The sequence below is a fragment of the Diceros bicornis genome, chromosome 21, assembly GCF_020826845.1.
Source record: "Diceros bicornis minor isolate mBicDic1 chromosome 21, mDicBic1.mat.cur, whole genome shotgun sequence".
NCBI classification, from domain to species: domain Eukaryota; kingdom Metazoa; phylum Chordata; class Mammalia; order Perissodactyla; family Rhinocerotidae; genus Diceros; species Diceros bicornis.
Window position 1 is genome coordinate 21,225,724 of NC_080760.1, and position 14,712 is coordinate 21,240,435.

The 14,712-nt window shown below is 37.7% G+C and overlaps 1 protein-coding gene across 3 annotated transcripts in view; it reads left to right on the forward strand.

The window, feature by feature from the left end:
• The window catches only part of ATP6V1C1 (ATPase H+ transporting V1 subunit C1), a 45,260-nt gene extending 31,991 nt beyond the window's left edge, over positions 1 to 13,269 (forward strand). For all 3 annotated transcript variants that reach the window (XM_058564753.1, XM_058564754.1, XM_058564752.1), the window contains 7 exons: positions 82 to 180; positions 1,964 to 2,032; positions 8,158 to 8,250; positions 8,335 to 8,428; positions 10,316 to 10,413; positions 11,289 to 11,415; positions 12,509 to 13,269. In XM_058564753.1, coding sequence (XP_058420736.1) covers positions 82 to 180; positions 1,964 to 2,032; positions 8,158 to 8,250; positions 8,335 to 8,428; positions 10,316 to 10,413; positions 11,289 to 11,415; positions 12,509 to 12,604 — 676 coding nt within the window. In that variant the 3' untranslated portion in view covers positions 12,605 to 13,269. The remainder of the gene's footprint in view (positions 1 to 81; positions 181 to 1,963; positions 2,033 to 8,157; positions 8,251 to 8,334; positions 8,429 to 10,315; positions 10,414 to 11,288; positions 11,416 to 12,508) is intronic.
• Positions 13,270 to 14,712: the final 1,443 nt, after the last annotated feature.

Sequence of the window (14,712 nt, forward strand, 5' to 3'; positions counted from 1 at the left end):
AATATAATTAGCCTGACGTTTCTCTATTTGTGTTACGGAACGCATAATTATCAGCCTAATGATTTTTTTCTTATTCCTCAGAGGAAGTTTGCTAACTAGAAGTCTAGCAGAAATTGTGAAGAAGGATGACTTTGTTCTTGATTCGGAGTATCTCGTCACATTACTGGTCGTAGTTCCCAAGTATGTCCTTTTATTACAAAAGATTTTTACTTTAGTAAAGTATAAAAAAATAATATTGCAGTTTGATATTGTGTATGATATGTAGTTGATATCATTGCAATATGATATTGTAATTGAAGTTTTCCATGAAACCCAAGTGTAAAGGGAATATCACCTCGTCATTCATTCTGTCAAGCAACATGTACTTATGTGGCACATAGAATAAAATTTAGTTCATAATGTGGTAATGGAGATAGCAATTATAAATTGAGATTCCAAATCAAATTTAGCAGCTTAGTAGTGTTGGCTCATTAAAAAAATGAAGTAATGCTAAATTATTGGATTTTTTTTAAATATAGATTTTAGATTTTTCAAAATAGAAAGCTCTTTGTATGTGTTTTTCTGAAAAATCTTTATGATTGGTTAGGATGAATTAAGCCCTATAAGAAGCAAAGGATGGATTAGATCGGAGGTTAGCAAATTTTCTATGTTAAGGGCCAGATAGTGTTTTACACTTTGCAAGTCATATGGTCTCTGTTACTACTCAACTCTACCATGTATGTCAACTTTGTAGTTGTAGCTGAAAGCAGCCATACACAATATGTACACGAATGGATGTGGCTGTGTTTCAATAAAACTTTATTTACGAAAACAGGCACGGCCTATAGGCATAGTTTGCTGGATTAGATAACCCTTTGAAATCTTCTTTAGATTAGGCCTTCTATGTTAATTAACATTTGATCATAGGTAATCTTGGTAAAGTGAAACCTTTGGACGTTCATAGGAAGATTAGAACTCTCTGTGTGTGTTAAAACACTGGTAATGGTTTCACTTCTGATTTACACTGAAGTCTCGCTATTAGGGAATCTGGGGAGAATCTAACCGGAAGTGGGAGATTTGGGGACTCTTTAGAGCATCATTGCATGAAGTCTTCCTTGGCTGTGCTCGCCGTTTTATCTGGTTAGGAAACCAGGAATATTGGGAAATGATGCCTCCTGGAAAGGAGTGGGAAAGCACCTCCATTGTATTTACAGTGGCTACAATATGACCTGACTGCTGCTTTTTTCCCCTTACTGCAGGATACTAGAACACTGATTATTTATAATAAATTTCTGTGTATCTGTGTTTTTATACTATGTGGGAAGGTAACCTTTGCCCAAATAAAAGATTTATCCCGTTCAATCTTTATTTTAAAATACTTAAAATTATTCACTGTCCTGGCCTACAGATGCTACAATTCTTTATTTAAAATTGCAAATGTAATTGTGTCTCCCTACATCCCCAAAAGCCAGTAGTCTCTAGAGAATGTTGCACAATGTTCTGTGGCATCATAGTTTACCGTCACTTTATTTACTCAGTACTTCCTGGTACTCTGTGCTTTCAGTAAATATCGTTTTGTCCAGTCTTTCCTAAGGGCCACTGAATAGAAATGATAGTGATTTCAGCATGGCTGCCTTCTTTTCTTTTTTTTTTTTTCATGAGGTAATGTATATTAACCCTACAGTTTGAAAGTAATTTAGAATCGATACTTTGCTTTACTTCCTTTCCAAACTTAGTTCTAGGATGTGCCTCTTTTGCAATGGTTACTAGATATAAGAGGGTGGTGGACTGTATTTCCTGCTTCACCATTCAGTGTATTCGAAACGTATTCTCAGTAGAAAACTAGAATTTTTTCGTTAAATAGATTCGAAGTATACTTACTGTAGTTGAATTTCCTATTTGTCCCATAATTTTTTCTCTTTCTGGGTATGGCAGGAAGCAGGACTTGTTTTCTTTTCCAGAACTTATTGTACCTTTTCTGCAGGTTAAACCACAACGACTGGATTAAGCGGTATGAAACATTAGCTGAAATGGTAGTTCCAAGGTCTAGCAAGTAAGTAGTAGTCTTTGTAAAACCCATTTCTTTCCTAGAATTCTTTTTATAGTTTGGATGTTGGATTAGAAATATCTTTCTTATCTGTCCTTTGTGGTAATTCTATAGTTTTAGAACCATCTTTTTACCTTATAAATAAGTGAGTTATGTTAACTCTGGTTATTATAATTTTAAACCTGGAAAGGACTTTGCACAGTCTGATCAACCCACTCGTGTTTATAGATGTAGAAGTTTGAGGCCACAGAGGTGAAGTGGTTTGCCCGGAGTCACACGTCTCATTAGTGGCAGGGCTAGAATTAGAACCCAGGTCTCTGGTGTGGTACTTTTTCTGTTGTGCTGTGCTACCTTCTGAAACTTCTTCATTCAATATTTATTGTATACTTACTGTGTGACTATAATTCCTCACTTATCTCACAACGGAAGTGTACCAAAATGGCTGCTAGAGTACTGTGTTAGTCTCCAGGTAGTCACCATCACTTTTCCAGTGAGCATAGAGTCTACTTAATGTGTACTTTAATTTGTATATTAATATACATTGTCTGATTTGATATTACAACAATTCTGTGAAGTAGTTTGGGCAGTTATCATTCTTATTCTCGTAGATGAGGAAGTAAAAATGCAGAAGAGTTAACTGGTTCCTAAGGCATATGGCTGTATAAGTGTCCAGTGGCAGAGTTAGGATTAAAACTCAGGTCTTTTAACTCCGGGTCCTGTACTCTTTTGACACTCTGCCATGTCATTTTTTCCTGAATTCTGCCATTCCACATGAGATGTTCTTTGAGAAAATATTAAATACTGTGTATATGCACCCCAAAGGATTCTTTTGTGTGTTTGTGCCTCAAGAGGTAGCAATGTGGTGAAAGAAAGGTATAGGAGATAGTAAAGAGGTGGTATTAGTAAGTCTAGGCACATGAAATATTTTCTTTTCCAGTTTCATTGTGTCATAGCTTAGTGTAATGGAGGTAGCTTAGTATGATAGAAAGAGTCCTGGACCCAGGGATCCGAGGTCTGTTGCTGGTTCTGCTCCCAACTTGCTGTGTGACCTGGGGTGAGTCTTTTAACTTCTCTGGGCCTCATTTTCTTTGCCTGTAAAATGAGCATAGTACCTTTCCTGTACACGTTATCTGGTTATTTTAAGGCTTGATAAGATACATAAAACGTAAGGTAATATGATCATTATTGTAGTTTCATAAATGTTGATTTTTTTGAGAACTAAACCTGCCTCACTCAGTGAAAACATCTGTTCTACCTGTTTCTTGGTTCAAAAGACATTTGGAATCACTGATTTGAGAACGTAACTGTTTAAATTTGGTCATTAAGAGCAGAGCAGTAGCCCAAGCAGCACCACGAAGAGGATGGTTAGTTCATGTGGGGCAGACACGCTTCAGTGCGTTAGTCTGGAATTTTGTCCACTGCTTAGGAAAGATCTCTGTGACTTGATGCTGGATTTTTTGTTTATGGTAATAACTATATTTCTGAATAATTACTGTGTGCTAGTCATTGTTCTAAGTGCTTTGTTTTTAAGTCAATTATAAGTAGTAATACTTGTTTTTTGGCGCGATGCTTGAGTGATTACTCTTGGGAGCAGTGAAGATGAAAGTGGAATTTTGAGGTAGAAGAATAAATAGATTGAAAAATACTGTCTTCAAACCTGAAAAAAATAATTTCACTTAATACACAATCTAGCTATTTGCAAAGTATTCTACATACGTCTTAAAAGATTGGCCAGTTGGAAATCCTGCCATTATTGTATGGTTAGGTGCAGGGATGTGTATAAATGCCATGCCAAATTACAGTCAAAGAAGTGAAGGCTGGGCTGCTGTTCTGCTGCTGCTGCTTGGAAAAACCGTTTAGGAAGAAGTGCTTTTCACTAGTACTTTCAGAATGACCACTTTCCTTTTTGTCTGTCTACTTTTGCTTGTTAAGACAGTCGGATCGGGTCAGATCGCTGGTTAATTTTTGCCTTTTCTCTGTGTTTGGCAACAGCACCGCACACTCATTGGTGCTTCACAGAGGTTTTGGTTCCGGGAGCTACAGCTCCAAATGAAGCAGAGGAGCCTGGCCCAGGAAGGCCTGGAAAAAGCTACACTAGCCATTGTGCAGAGAAGCATTTCTCTTGTGTTTTGGAGCAGGGGTTGCAAAGATAACTTCTATAAAGAAAAGCAAGAAAGGGGCCGGCCCAGTGGCGCAAGCGGTTAAGTGCTCACACTCCACTGCAGCGGCCCGGGGTTTGCCGGTTTGGATCCCGGGCGTGCACCGACGCACCGCTTGGCAAGCCGTGCTATGGTGGCGTCCCATATAAAGTGGAGGAAGATGGGCATGGATGTTAGCCCAGGGCCAGTCTTCCTCAGCAAAAAAAAAAAAAAAGAAAGAAAAGCAGGAAAGATGCTTTGGCAATGAAACAGGTAGATTGATTAGGGAGCAGAGAAGGCAGGTCTGAGTGTTAGGAGGGAGGTGAGGAGTCAGAAACAGCAGGAAGAGCTAGTAAGCTCCAGAAGCACTGCTCCTCACATGAGTGACTGAAAATGCCACGAAACATCTGAAAAACGTTGACTTTTAGTTTCCTCTAGCCTTGGTTGCACCTGTGAATGAGAAGATAGTGTTACTACTTCTACATAACAGTAGGACTAAATGAAGAGAGTGAGTTTGAGTCATTTATTTGAACCTAGTAGAAATTTTGTAAGTTGAGTTGAACTAAGCCCCCTTTCTGGCACAGTTGCTGGCCACCATGACATCTGGGGAGAGTTCAAGTCCATGTTGAACCATGAGAAGATGGTACTTTCTTACCTCTTTCCTCTCCTTGTGGCTTTCATTTTGTTTCTTTACCTTGGTCTCATATGTCACTTACAGTCATTGCTGCTTTTGTTTTGATTTGAAATCCATCCAGCTCTGGCTTCTCATCTCCCCAATACCTGAAGCTCACAGACCATCACCTCCACTTGGTTTCTGCATGTTCTTCCCTTGGCCTTCCCCTTGACCTCTAGAGAGGCTTTACCTCTGGAATCTTAAATCTGTAATCCAGCTCTTGGACCAGAGCCTTCTTTCCATCTTTTTCGCTGTCACGGAACCTGCTCTTTGACCTTGTCCACCTCTCCAGTCCCCACCCCTTTATTTGCATTGATGTTGATTTCCTCCAGTCATGCTTCCTCTCCTGCTGAGCCTGGACCCTCTCCAGCCGCTCTCTCTCTGGCACCATCATCTCTGGCCCCTGTGACCATCTGCAGACTTCACCCCAAATTAATCTTTAATGCAGTCTCCTGGCTTCTACACCTGAATTGTTTGAGTGAGTTGGAGAGAATCTGGTAGCCCTGAATATTAACCAGTCTAGACTTGGGCTGTTCTGTCTCAGCGGGACAGTCCATTCTTTTGTCAGCACTGTTTCAGCCACACCCATGGCTCTGATCTGTGCCTGTAGCTTGAGGACTCCTAAATCTCCATCTGTGGCCTGTTTATCCCCATAGCTTCAGATCCACATACCGGGACCACTCCGCTTACCTGTGCCCTAGGTAACTACCAATACAATGTTGTCACCTCAGGCTCAGCCTCAGACTGCCCATCTCCCTTGTAATGTATGGCCGCAACATCTCCCTAGTGATCCAAACCAGAAGCATGGGATTCAGTCATTTTGGACTCTTACCTCTCCCTCATCCTCCCATCTAGTCAGTTGTGTCATTTCTACCTTCTGTAGTATTTGGTTGAACCATATGAAATTGCTATTTTATAGGTCAAATAGGCTCAGGTATCAATAATTTCATATGGTTCAACCTACTTTAAACTATCACCCTGTACTTACTGCTGCTTCAGTGTAGACTCCCAGCTCTTGCCTGGACCATTGTGATTGCCATTAGCTGGTCTCCTTATCTCTGGCATTTTCTTCCTCTCATCAGTCTTCCTTCTGCATTGTTGCCATTTTCATCTTTGGGGTATGCAAATCTGTTTGTTACTGGCACATGCACACACACCCCTTCTACCCTGTGTCCCAGCTCTGCTTATTTCTGGCAGTTCCCCAGAGGCACTGTGGTATTCCACACCTGTATGTGTTTGCATATGGGGTTCTGCCTGGAATGTTCTTCTCTCCTTTGCCAGTCTTTCAGACTTCCACTTGGCATCAGCACTTTAGTGAAACTCTTTTATGTCCCTCAGATAGAGTTATTCATTCTCTTTTCTGCCCCAATGTATCATGTGTATTTTCTGTTACAGCGGTTACAACTCTGTATTATAGTTTCTTGTTTATATCTGTTTCCTTTATTAGACCCATGCTTTGAGGTCAGGGAACCATGTCTTATTAGTTTTATTCCTAATATCTGGCAAGAGCTGGGCACATTTATAGGGGCTCAGTACATGTTAAATGACTGAAAATCCATTATACTAATGACTGACTCATGGTTTATTTTTTATGAGGTTTAAGAAATACCTTTCCTAGGGAGAGGAAGGAAAAGCAAATGACTTCTGTTTATTTTTTCTTAATAAGGTAGGGCAGTGGGACTTAGTCATAAAACAAGACTGAATTTTTATCTTGGCTTCTTGCACCATAAGGATTTTGAGTAAGCCAGACAAGGTTGCTTTGACCCAGGTCTCTACGTGATAGATGGGAGCCTGCATAATAGAGACCCTGCTCATTGACACAGAGCCGTGTCAAGCATCAGATGCTTTTGAAACGGCCTTCAAAACAGCAAAGTACTGTATAAGTTTAAAAGATTAATATGATAATGGAGGAGTATTGTTATAGGTCTGGAATAGCCTGTCAAGTTGGATTTGGATTTGTTTTGATCTTAGTCAGTTTATGCATGACTGAGTCAATACTGGCAAACCAAAAGATCATGAAATGTTTTTTATTGAGTTCTGTCACTTGATAGCTGCCTAGCTTTGGATTTGATAGGCACTGGGAGCAAGAACTAAGGGCAGTAGTTTTGAGAGAGCACAGTTTAAAAAGAGGTTTAAACATTCTCAATCTAGAGTAGCTGAGTTTCTCTCCATGTCAGTGATTACAGTGGTCACTTCTCCCAGAGGCATCTGCTGGTCATACTGCTGGGGAGGGGTGCCTGCTGGCTCTCTGGCCAAGACCAAGGGTGGCTTCGGTTCTTGAAGCCGTTCTGCCATTAAGCGTTGTGGTTGTCTCCTGAATTTACTTGGCTAACCAGGCAGTTCTTAGCTTCCTGGAAAAACTAAGTTTGTTATTTTTTTTGGTTATATTTAGTAAATACTTGAAAACTTTGAATTCCATAAGCACTCCCTCAGTTTTGTAAAACTTAGTATTTTTTCTGATTTCAGAAGTACCACATTGTAAATAAAAACTAAACATAAAAAAAAAAACCCTGATACATGAAAGGTAGAAAGGAGAAGAGACCCCCACAGCTAAGTGATGTTCTCCTACCCCAGGATCATCACTGTTGAACAATTCACTGTGTAGCTTCGTAGACTCTGCATGTGGGATTCTCTACATGAGTAGCTGTAGGTAATGTTTGAAAGCCAAATTAGGATCATACTGTACATGAACTGTATAATTTGCCTTTCCAAACAGTGGACTTTTCCCAGGGCATTTCAAATTTATATGACAGTTAAAATTTCCTGACAGTTGTGTAACGTCCATGAGAGCTGTGACTGGATGGAAGCTCTGCCCTCACTGGGATCTTCTAAAGCCTAAAAGGAAGCCCTGAGATGCATAAAAGTGTGTTTTGTCAGAGGTTTTTAGACCTCTGTGGTCCTGGACTGGAGAGGGGAAGAGAGAATTAGGTTTCCGAAGACGAGGATGCTTAGCAAGGGAGCAAGGAGACTCGGGAAACAAACCAGCTACGACAATTTTGCGTTGGCCAGCCTGGCACTGATAAGGATTGAAAAGCATGGTTCTTAGAGTTTGGATGCTTTGCTTGAGTTAATGATTAATTTTGTTGGGTTAGGAAGAAATAAATGTAGTATAGGGCTGTTAAGACACCGTGAAAAAAAAACAACATAAACACTGGGTGTCTTCAATGTTTGAGGCAACACAGACGAACAGCGGTAAGGTGGTTCGGGAAGGGCTGCCGTTCCCTACTGTTCCTCCTCCTCCTCCCCTGTTTCTGAATTCTGCCCTCAGTATGAGCGAGAGTGATCAAGATAAAGCTTTCAATACTTTTTTTTTCCCATAGTGTTCTTTCAGAGGACCAAGACAGTTACCTTTGTAATGTCACCTTGTTTAGGAAGGCAGTTGACGACTTCAGACACAAAGCCAGGGAAAACAAGTAAGATGATGATTTTTTGTTTTTTATTTTGTTAGATTACCTGTCCACGTTGTAGACCATTTTGGTTTTGTCCCCCAAATGTAGGTTCATCGTTCGTGACTTCCAGTACAATGAAGAGGAGATGAAAGCAGATAAAGAGGAAATGAACAGGCTGTCCACCGACAAGAAGAGGCAGTTTGTACGTGCTCTGAGTATTTAGTAGCATCAGTGTGAAGCAGAAGAGAGAGTGGTATTGCTTTTCTTTGATTTAAAAGAAAGCAAAACTTCTTTGATTTTGCTTTTAAGACGTTTGATTTTTGTTATTTTTTTCTATTAAATAGTCAAAATGAATTTTCTCTAAATAAGCTTAGATCTGTGAACGATTATCTTAAAATACATATCTTAAAATTAATTACTCCATCTAAATCCGTATCAGAAATTATTTTAAATGCAGTGTTTTAATTAATATCCCCATAGTGAGGAATTATTTTAGTTAAGTAGTAGTTCTCTCTTTTCAGTAAGAATTTTCATTTTCTTGAGGCAAAATTTTTAAAGCAACAGTCTTTTACTGAAGCAATTTGTATTGAAACTCAGAGAGTTAGTCTGTTCTAGGCAAAATGGGGAACAGGGATGGAATTGTGAAAATGAAAGATGGTGTCAACTTTCTTGCCATGTTAAAGTGCAGAATTATTGGGAAGACTAAAAGCTTGTATGGAAGAGGAAACATGATGGATGAAAATGTATTTCTCTTGTAACGCAAGAGGAAATAAAGACAAATTCCATTTAAAATTATTTCTAAGTACTTCATAAACCATGTCTCAATTGGGAGGTAACTAACCCTAACCAAGTTATGTCCAATAAAACAACTTATTAGGAAGGTCCCAAACCCTTTTAAAGAACAGATATTTTAACCAAAGGTTTTCACTTTGTTTTGTCATCATTTTTGTTTAAATAACTGGTTGGTACATCCAAATGAGCCTAATAAATGTTATTCAAATGACTGTTAGTTGAACTGATCGTATATGTCTTTTAAGTATGGAGAGGTGGTATTAAGTTATTTGAAATCTGTTTCTTTAAAGAAGTATTTTAATTTAGTGCTGGAAATCATAATGAATATTTTAAGTTCAAAAAGAATTTCTTCTACGTAACAGAATCATTAAAAATTAAGAACGTGAAGAAGTTTTAGGAATCTAGATCAACCCACTGACGTTACAGATGAGGAAACTAAGACTTGGGGATATTAAATGACTTACTACCTGGCTATTTGTCTTTGCTCATGAGAAGTTATTTATAAATTGAATTCTATTTTAAAAGGATGAAATGTTTCAGATTATGCATAGTAAATTCACATTTTTCTTTTAACTTTCAAACCTTTGTTAGTGCCATCAAGTCAATTCCAACTCCTAGCAACCTTGTGTACAGGAGAGTGGAACCCTGCCTGGTCTTTTCACGTAATCCTCTCACCTTCTAGCGTTCTATCAGACCATGCTCCACTGCTATTCATAGAGTTTTCACGGCCAGTTTTTTCGGAAGTGGTTGGCCAGGTCCTTCTAATCTGTCTAGTCTGGAAGCTCCGCTGAAGCCTGTCCACCATGAGTGAGCCTGATGGTATTTAAAATATCAGTGGCATAGCTTTCAGCATCACAGCCACCACAGTATGACAACCCACAGACGGGCAGTGTGGTTCCCTGACTGGGAAACAAACCTGGGCCGCAGTGGTGAGAGTGCCGAATCTTGACCACTAGACTGCCAGGGCTGGCTTTTGAAGCCTAGGGCACCTCTATGTTCTGTATCTGTTTAAACCACTTTCATTAAAACATGTGCCTTTTTTTGTGTAGTTAATAGGTTCAGTGAATTTTAGCATCTACTGAGGTTATAGAGCCGTGGCTAACCTTTTAATCTAATTTAAGGTAAAGTATCCAAAATAATGAGAATAACGAAACATTTTTAAGGTGAATTATAATGTGATTTAATTCTCCTATAGATTCTTACTTGATAGTCACTCCTTTAAAGGTACTTGGTTTATCTAATTTATAATTGCCATTTCCAAGACTAAATTTATGGTGATTTTTTTTTTTCTAAACAGGGACCACTAGTGCGGTGGCTTAAAGTGAATTTCAGTGAGGCGTTTATTGCGTGGATTCATGTGAAAGCATTGAGGGTTTTTGTTGAGTCTGTTTTAAGGTAAAGAAAGTTAATTGAGAAACTTGGAACTGAAGAGTTTTTAGATCCCTTTACTTTGGATCTCTTTATTATAATACAAAGTCCAATAATAGGAAATGGATTTGGAGAAACCAAAAGGCGAATCATGAGGGAGAGATTGTCAGTATCATACAGATTATTACATGCGTATTAGTCTTGTCCCTTAACACTAGGTTTGGAAAAAGAGATACATGCTGCTGTACTCTGATTCTTTTCTTATGTAGTTATTTAAGTTAAAAGTAGATTATAAAATATTAGCCAGTGTTTGTTTAGAAGAAAGATCTTTCAAATATTTTACATGTAGTTTGGTACGCAGTGTGCTGATGACTTATTTGAAGTCATCGTTTCACGTTAACGTAAAATATTTTATTATTTTGAGATACTTAAAATCTCAATCATCTTGTGATCCTCTGTACATGTTCCTCATAGTAGAAATAGTTAAAAATACTTATCTGTGGTCATGCTCACTATTTTTCAATTTCTTTGAAGTTTCAGAGTAGATGTAGGTTAATCTCATGTTGTTTATCATCTTGAAAGTATCTACTAAGTTTACATATTATCACTATTTCCTGAGCGTACTCAATAGATTACCTTAAAAATTGAAAAGTAATTAAACTAATTCCTAGTAGACAGTTGGCTCTCATTTTAAAGAGAGATTTCTAGTGCACAGTGCGGACCAGAGAAGGTTCAAGTCTCTCTGTATATTAGTTGAACTTGTAAAGGTGGTCGTTAAAATGAGATGCCCTCCTCCCATTAACTATTATGATTAAGGAACAGTAGGAGAATATTTGCTTTAAAAAGAAAATCTCTTTATATGTTTGCTTGTGTTACATACTATATTTCTGCTTCCTTATAAGGTATGGCTTGCCAGTGAACTTCCAAGCAATGCTACTTCAGCCCAATAAGAAAACAATGAAGAAACTAAGAGAAGTATTATATGAGTTGTATAAACATCTAGACAGCAGTGCAGCAGCTATTATTGATGTAAGTACTTATTAGATACCCTCGTAGCATAGAAACTGGAATGAATTTCAGAAAAAATTACTGGAAGAAGATAGACAGAAAAGGGATAGTAAACATCGTGATATATCATCTTTTTTTTTTATTACTCTCAGGTTCTCAGTTAATTTGTTAGATAAACATAGCAAGTAATTTACCTTGTTTACCCTATCTTATACTGGTTAGAGCTGTGCTTTGCTTCTTGGTATTTCTAAAAGCCAGTCAGTATCCTGTTGTAGGTCAGATTTTATAGCTGCAGAAATATAGAACCACCAGTGATACTAGTTGATTACGAAAATTATAAATTGCAGAGAAGAAGAAAATAAGTAGTTGTTTTAACTTTATTTGGTAGAAGTAGTGGTGTCAATAGATAAGCATTTTAAAGGGAACTGTTATTTTTCTGATTACACAAAGTGTGTGTGATTTTTCTCGTCGCTGTTGTTTAAAAGTGTAGTGGGCTTTTTATTTTATGTTTTTGATTTTAAATATCTTCTGATTTTTTTCCTGTTTAGGATGGTAGTATCTCACATGTACGTTAGAACCCATGAAAAATTAGTTTTTCTTGATAGAAGAAAATACAGGAAATGATTTTCATGGAATTGTTGATAAAATATGAGGTCTGACTTGGATACATAATTTCCTACCAGTAAATTCTTGTAACATATGTATATAGTAAGTGATATCTTTAAAACCATATCTAATTTATTTTTATCCAACATTTTATAAGCCCTGTATCCCATAAACTCGATACCTCACGCCTGGATTTAAAAAGTAATTTTTTACAGTATACATAAAAATGGATGGTCAGGTCAAGGTTAAACACATACAGGCTTTGGAGTGAGAGAGTGCTTGAGTCTGGCTTTACCGCTCACTGTCTGTGTGCCTACAGCAAGTCAGCCTTTCTGAGATTGTTTCCTCATTTGCAAAATGGAGATAATGCCTAACTCAGATTAAATTAGTGTAAATGTATTAACGTAGCCCAGAGTAGGTGTTCAATTAAAAGGTAAATGGTAGTTCTTTATTTCTCCTTTTGATTTCTGTAAGTACTTAATTGAATAATTGTCTGATTTTTCCATAGGCTCCTATGGATATTCCAGGCTTAAACCTGAGTCAACAGGAATACTACCCCTATGTGTATTACAAGATTGATTGCAACTTGCTGGAATTCAAGTAAAGATGAACTCCTCCCCAGACAGTCCTGTCCTTGTGTTGGTGTATGCTCACAGACATAGATATGACAGTACTTTTAACTCTCTATTATCCTTTGCTTGCCTCTGACCCCTTTTCCTAGATGAGTTCTCCCATAGTGGTCCATTTCTCAGCATTTTCTTTTTAAAGGAAAATATATGTCTCGTTTCTTTTTATTGATCAGGTCTGTAAATGTGTACTAAAAAATCAGTTTATTTATAAACAGAAGAGTTTATTTAAAGAGAAAGTCTTTCTTCATCGGTATCGTGGTATGCATTAATTCCATTTGTTACTCTTGTGCACAAAAGCCTTGTTTACAAGGGAATGGTGTAAACATTTATGCTGTTTTGTCCACTGTGTTTAGTAGACATAACTGTTCAATAGTTATTGAATTGTGGTGTAAAAAAATGTGAGAATATTCAGGTATGTGCTTTCTGAATGTTTCGAATTACAATCTATGAGCACTGTTGACACCCACAGGAGAGAATAAAATTACCTGTGCAAAGGTGTATTGTGGTGTGTGTAACTTCAGATTACAGTTCAGTTTGAGAGTTTAATAAATAATATCATAGCTAACTTGCTATGCTACTTTTAGGATTTTGTTATATACTGAGGTGTGACCATTTGTGTCTGACTTGCATATGATTTAAATGTGCCTATATACTGAGGTGTGACCATTTGTGTCTGACTTGCATATGATTTAAATGTGCCAAATTTGGGTCAGAGCACAAATTTGAAAATTATTTTTCAACATATGATGGGTATTTACATTTGGACACTAGACTTTTAGTTCTCTCAAATAATTAGGAAGTAGGGCCAGTTTTGAATAAAGTTTAGCAAAACTACAGCTTTAGTCATTTGTTTTGTCTCTTTGTTTTATATGTTTCCTTTTTAAGATCTATAATTATAAAAGCCTTCATTTTGACGTTTATGTAATTTATAACATAGTCTGAAAATAGAGGCATTGCTAGCCTTAAAAATTTCTGAAATGAGTGACTCAGTTTAGCTTCCTGAAAGAGCTTTGAAAAAGGATTATGGCAGTGCTACCCTTCCTGTGCACTCACAGGCTTGTAAATGGGACAGAGAAGTTTACCTTTTATTTTAAGGGCATTTGTAAACTATTCTATTCCCTCTAAAAAATTAGTCTCCAAAATCCTTTTTATTTCAAAAGTTTGTATTGTTATTTCACAAGTAATTGTTAACTTCAAACAAATATAGACTTCTATAAAGTAAAACATGAGAGACAACCCCTCTTTCCCCAATTTCTTCTTCCCCCAATTTCTTCTTCCCGAGGAAGTTTATGTTTTCTTCAGGCCTTTTTCTCTGTCTCTACAACATATATCTCACGCACACACACAGTTTATTTTAAAATAAAAATAGGATCATACTACACACACTCTGTCACTCACTTTTTTGCTTATAGTATATCCAAGATATCTTTACATGTCAGTGTATCCAGAGCTGCCTCATTCTTTTTTTTTTTTTTTAATATTTTTTTTTAATTTATTTATTTTTCCCCCAAAGCCCCAGTAGATAGTTGTATGTCATGGTTGCACATCCTTCTAGTTGCTGTATTTGGGACACGGCCTCAGCATGGCCAGAGAAGCGGTTCCTCGGTGCGCGCCCGGGATCCGAACCCGGGCTGCCAGCAGCAGAGCGCGCGCGCTTAACCGCTAAGTCATGGGGCCAGCCCGAAGCTGCCTCATTCTTGAAACCAGCTACATGTTCATCCGTCGTGTTTGTGCCGTAATACAGCTGACTGCATGGATAGTGAGGTGATTGTTAGTTTTTGCTCTGTTACAAACATTGCTGCAGTAAACATCCTTGCACAAATATCTTTGTTTACTTGTATTAGTATTTTTGTCAGAGAGATCCTGTTAAGTGAGATTGGTAGGTCATAGGTACATATGTTTAAAATTCTATCACATACTTCCAAGTTATCTGTCAGAATTCTAGATTCAAAGCATCTTTGGGATGCAGATTTTATTTTCAGTTTTCCTTTGGATAAGAGGAAGCTGAAAAGTTTTGGTTTTGACGTCAGAAAATTCTGGTTCTCTTTCTTCTTTTGCAAGTGTTCTTTGAGTGTTAGTATCT